Raw genomic sequence first — 5,744 nt, 5'->3', positions numbered from 1 at the left:
ATAATAGCACGAAATAATAAAAAATTATAGATATGTTGAAGACGTATCAAGTAGCTTCCTCTTATGCGCACATTGGACTAGTTCCGCCATAAGGGCAAAGTTCTCTAAATCAGATTATAGTGAGTGAGCTGCAACATGTCCTCAAAGCCGGCCTCTTCCTTTCCCCCACCCGATGTGTATCCCTCACTCGCCATCTCCCAGCAGTCCATCCATCCGAGAGCCGGTGCTCGAAACAATCGGAGACTCGCGGCAGCGGAAGACCGCCGGCCGGTGGACATACCACGAGAAATTTTTAGGGTCCATATATATGTAACCCTATAGTTATTAGTGTTTTTTTAGCAATGCGCACAAGTTATTAGTGCGTGGGCCTACTACGACGTCAGCTCCACGCCACGCAAAGCCCAAGATATTTAGCCCGGCCCGTCGACGCGCGGCGAGTTGCGTGAGGGACTTGTGCTCCTCGGACCCGAAGTCGGCAGACTATTCTCTGATTTCCGATACGTCGGCCACGAAAACCTAGCCCCCGTCCCGTTCCCGTCCCGTCCCCACACGCACCACCATCAAAAGCACACCCACCGCCCGCAAGCGCAAACGCACGCCTCCACCCGCCCGCCGCCTCGTGCCCGACAGATCCACTCCTCCAAATCTATCCTCCCGAGCGTCCCCGGCGTCCTCCCTCCACCAGCGCCCCCCCGCCGATCTCCGGCCAGCCCAATCCCCCGAGTGGCCGCCATGAATCCCTACGCCGACAACCGCTACGCCGACCCCTCCTCCTACCGCGACAGGCGCAGGTACGCGACCCCCCTTACCCAACCCTAGCTCGCGTGTTGAGCATCCTCGATCTGATCTGACATGAGCTCGCTCGGTTGATTCCTCCGTGCAGCGACCTTGCCGCGGCCCCTATACTCGCCCCGCCGGTCCCCGTGGCCCCCGCCCAGAACCCCTACGCCGCGCCGTACACGCCCATGGCCGCCCCCGTCGGCGGCTTCGGCCAGGGCGGCGGAGGCTACGGCGGTGGCATGGGATACGGCGGTAGAGGTAGAGGCGGCGGTGGCGGTGGACCAGGTGGCTTCCGTGGCGGCGGTGGCAGAGGAGGCAGCAACGGGAGGGACGGGCTCGACTCGCTCAACCTGCCCAAGGCGGACTTCCGGGGCCTTATACCGTTCGAGAAGAGCTTCTACGTGGAGTGCCCCGCCGTGCAGGCTATGTCGGACACGGAGGTGGCGCAGTACCGTCAGCTCCGGGACATCACCGTGGAGGGCCGGGAGGTGCCCAAGCCTATCCGCTTCTTCCATGAAGCTAACTTTCCAGGTATGCAGTGCTAATTTGAAGCATAACGTTATCCTAGCCGGGAGCTGCTTAAGCTGGGAGTGCTGCAGCATGCCTTGTATGAAGATGAACATGATTATGTGCCCTTTTCACTATGTTTGAACAGATTACTGCATGCAAGCAATTGCTAATTATGTGCCCTTTTCACTATGTCTGAACAGATTACTGCATGCAAGCAATTGCTAAGTCCGGATTTGTGGAGCCAACGCCTATCCAAGCTCAGGGTTGGCCGATGGCCTTGAAGGGCAGGGACGTGATTGGTATTGCAGAAACTGGATCTGGGAAAACACTATCTTACATACTACCTGGTTTGGTTCATGTTGGTGCACAGCCTCGACTAGGTATGTTCCTATTGTTGCATTATGCATGCTATAAATTGTTGATAGATTTGATCCATCTTATTAATTAATGATTGCAATGGATGTAGAACAAGGTGATGGCCCGATTGTCTTGATCCTTGCTCCAACAAGAGAACTGGCTGTCCAAATACAGGCAGAAGCTACAAAATTTGGATCATACTCGAGAACTAGAAGCACATGTATCTATGGTGGAGCACCTAAGGGACCACAAATACGTGACCTAAGGAGAGGTATTTAGTGCTTCTACATACTTCTTTTTGAGAATAATGATTTCGAAGCTAACTCTGTTGCCTGTGATCTCTATTACTAGGAGTTGAAATTGTCATTGCAACACCTGGCCGGTTGATAGATATGCTGGAAGCTGGTCACACAAACCTACGTCGGGTTACATACCTTGTCCTGGATGAGGCAGATCGTATGCTCGATATGGGTTTTGAACCTCAGATTCGAAAAATATTGGCACAAGTATGTACTTCCAGAACTGACTACGAAATCTTATGATTTACTCCTGTTTCCATGTTTCTTATGGTATTGCATGCTTCTGCTGTTGATAGATCCGTCCGGACAGACAAACCTTGTACTGGAGTGCCACGTGGCCGAGAGAAGTTGAAACGCTGGCTAGACAATTTCTACAAAACCCTTACAAGGTGTGCATGGTTTCCGCTGTGTCATTACTTACATTCCTTTTGTGACCTTCAATTCAAAAGGCACATATATGTCCAAATCTGGCGTATGCACGTCTAAAATGCTGGCGGCACGGGGCACATAGGCTGATAGATCTGTCCAGACAGGCAAACCTTGTACTGGAGTGCCACATGAAGTTGAAATGTTGGCTAGACAATTTTGTTCATCCAGCCATTAACTTTTCACATGTAATCCTATGCTATGCTATGCAGGTAATGATAGGAACAGCTGAACTTAAAGCTAACCATTCCATACAGCAAATTGTTGAAGTTATCTCGGATCATGAAAAATATCCCAGGTATGTACTACTCACATCCTATCTAGTAGTACACTAAGTCACAATTCAGTCTAGTAGTTACAGAACTGACAATATGTGTTTTGTTTCCACTTCTTTTCTGTCAGGCTAAGTAAACTTTTATCTGATCTGATGGATGGGAGCCGAATCTTGATATTTTTTCAAACAAAAAAGGAATGTGATAAGGTCACTCGGCAACTTAGAATGGACGGATGGCCAGCATTATCTATACATGGTGATAAAGCTCAGTCTGAAAGGGACTATGTTCTGGCAGAGTTTAAGAATGGGAAGAGTCCTATAATGGCTGCCACAGATGTAGCGGCACGTGGTCTTGGTATGGTGACTTGTTTGAATATTAGGATTATGTTATAGTTCCAAGTGCTCAGGGATGATAAGTCGGAGGGCTGTTCAGCTGCTTTTGGTTGAGTGAACTGAACTTGTGGGTTGGTGGTGTATGCGAGGTGCTATCAAGTCAGAGGTAGATCATCTTTTCCCTCCGTTTGCCTCACTTGAGCGTAAGCAATTGGCAGTGTTACCAGGGACTTCAGTTTCCATCTATCATGGTAACTAAGTTGGCTACGATTTAGAGACCTGTTAGACCCGTGGGCTTTGCATTTGAGGGAGATCCTTAACTTACTTTTAAAAAGGGCATTATACTATTTAGCTTCTGTTAGTTGATTTTTTTAGCATCTTTGCTTGAGCATCTATTATTTAATATGCATCTTAATGGTTTTCCAACTATCCTTGGAAGACATCTTCTGTAAGCATTGCTAAATATTTGTTGCTGTCTTCTTCGGTAAGTACCATCCTTTACATGCCTTATTATAAAAAACCGTACCATCTTGGTTAACTAGCAGTAGTCCATGTTTTGCATCTTAACATCTTCCATTACATTGATTTGTCGAGATAATATTGCTAGTAATTCTGAATGCACATATACCAACATGCCTAGTTATGCATAAGGCACTCCCAATGCATCATATCTTAAGTTATACTACCTCCGTACCAAAATATAAAATGTTTTTAATGGCTAAACTAGCCTACAAAAACGTCTTACATTTTGATACATAGCTTGTATCATCATATACATTAAATATGTGTTTAGATACAACTTCTCTAATGTTTTGTATCTTAGTGTTGTAACTAGAAGTGCTTTTATTTAATATGTTTTGTTAGACAAAGTATTAGTTGCCATGGTTTCAGTGATATGAGCTATATCTAGAGTAAGACAAGTTAAAACTCTCTTCATGGAGCACTGTGACAGCCCTTGGTGGTGTAAAGCAATAAAAGCGCTCACACATTATGACTTGTATAGGTAATCAAGATAATTTGTTGTTCTTATAGAACTGTAAGGATCTCCCTGCCCTCTATACTTATTACCTGCTTAATAAGTGCCTCCCTTGTCTGTCGGTATCACTGCCAATTGGTATAAAGATGGTTTGTAGTATTGTCATTGAAATCCTCAAGTTGACCTCTGATGAAGCACCTAAGCATTGCGGCCTGTGTTGGATTGGTGTGGACGACAGATTTGTTCTGGTTCACATGGATATATGTTGGTGTTGGTACATCATTGGATAATAGAAGTCACACGCTCTGTAAAAAAGGCTTGAGAGTTTAAGCACCATCAATTCCACATCCAGCAGTGATTGATACCCAGTTCAGTTCTGCAGCCCCTTCGACTTGTGTTAGCTGTAGATGTTGAAAGTGAAGCCTTGTGCAGTGTTCTTTGGATCTTGTCTAAGCCATGTGCTACCTTTCTGTGGAGATCGACAATGTTGATGCCCAGTGTGGTCTGCAGTGGTATTCAGGAATCAGGGTGATGCATTTATCTTGTTTGTATACTGATGATGGTCTTTTAATTTTGCAGATGTGAAGGATATTAAGTGCGTGATTAATTTTGATTTCCCGACAACTATTGAGGATTATATTCATAGGATAGGTCGCACTGGCCGTGCCGGTGCTACCGGGATGGCATTCACGTTCTTCACACATTCCAATGCAAAATATTCAAGGAATCTCGTTAAGATCTTGCGCGAAGCTGGGCAGGTTGTGAATCCAGCGTTAGAAGCTATGTCCAAGTCTGCTGGTTCTATGGGAGGAGGTACCCACCCAAATGTTCTCCATTTATTTAGTTAGTTTTTCTTAATGAAATTGAAATTATTAACTAGAGGGCAAATAAAAATAAAGAAACAACTTTTCTGACCATGATATATTTTTATCTAGGCGGAACAGTCCTCTTAATATTTATCTAGTCTTATATAGGTTTCGGTATATTGAAATATAAACATAAAAAAGAAGATAGAGGATAGGCTCATTACTTAAAAGAAAGATATGGAAATAGCTATAGAAAAAAAATGAGCGTGAGAGCCAAATGAATTGAAAGATTCATGTTTGGTTCGGGAAGAGATCATAAAAGTTGTGAGTAAAATGCTGCATACTGTGCTTGTTCTGATTCTATTTTGCTAATTTGGTCTTGTTTTGTATCCAGGAGGTAATTTCCGGTCAAGGGGCCGAGGTGGGTTTGGTGGTGGTGGGTATGGTGGTAACCGTTCTGGATCAAATTCCATTCCAGTACGTAGAAGATACTAAGACACAAAAATGAAGGTCAATTCTGATGCTGGAAAAGACAGAGCGATGAAGTTTTATCTGTATACATTAGGCATTAAATTAAATGCATTTTTGGGGAATTTCTTTGAAATCCTTCTACTGTTAGAAGATCAAAACAAAAGTCATTCTTGATATTTTTGTACCGGAGCTCAAATGAAAGGAACTCATGTATCAGCGACCTTGGAGATTAGAATAGTGTTGTCGAAACAGTGAACTAAGCGTGTATCTTTGTGGCTAATTGTCTAATTGGATTTGGTCATATGTTGTGTTGCTTCTGTTTCTCTATGTATACTGGAGGGATTCAGCTTGTTTCCCCGTGTTAGGACATATCAAACGTCCAGCAGTGTGATGTAGGTTTGCTGGAGTTCGGACCTCCTCTGGCCCACGTGGAGCCAAGTCTTCCTCACTCTGTTCCTCCTTTGTATTCGATCCTCCCTTCCAAGCTAACGCCATTGTTGTACTGCCCCTGC

General features: G+C 44.9%; 1 protein-coding gene across 2 annotated transcripts; it reads left to right on the top strand.

The window, feature by feature from the left end:
* The first annotated feature begins 531 nt into the window (after positions 1-531).
* Positions 532-5,533, top strand: LOC147981011 (DEAD-box ATP-dependent RNA helicase 30-like). 2 transcript variants are annotated; one of them, XM_087513754.1, is made up of 10 exons: positions 532-791; positions 884-1,311; positions 1,491-1,670; positions 1,757-1,918; positions 1,999-2,153; positions 2,243-2,335; positions 2,585-2,670; positions 2,775-3,001; positions 4,535-4,768; positions 5,156-5,533. In XM_087513754.1, the coding sequence occupies exons 1-10, from the start codon at positions 733-735 to the stop codon at positions 5,254-5,256; spliced, it is 1,725 nt and encodes a 574-aa protein (XP_087369880.1). In that variant the 5' UTR covers positions 532-732; the 3' UTR covers positions 5,257-5,533. The 2 variants fall into 2 exon arrangements, 1 of the variants encoding a protein (XP_087369880.1); XR_015598782.1 differs by lacking the exon at positions 5,156-5,533 and having other exon boundaries at positions 2,775-3,145; positions 4,535-4,766.
* Positions 5,534-5,744: the final 211 nt, after the last annotated feature.

Source organism: Triticum urartu, chromosome 3A, assembly GCF_056163025.1.
Source record: "Triticum urartu cultivar PI428250 chromosome 3A, HENAU_Tu73, whole genome shotgun sequence".
NCBI lineage: Eukaryota > Viridiplantae > Streptophyta > Magnoliopsida > Poales > Poaceae > Triticum > Triticum urartu.
Note: the sequence above shows the minus strand (reverse complement) of the source record. Positions and strands in the feature narration are given on the sequence as shown.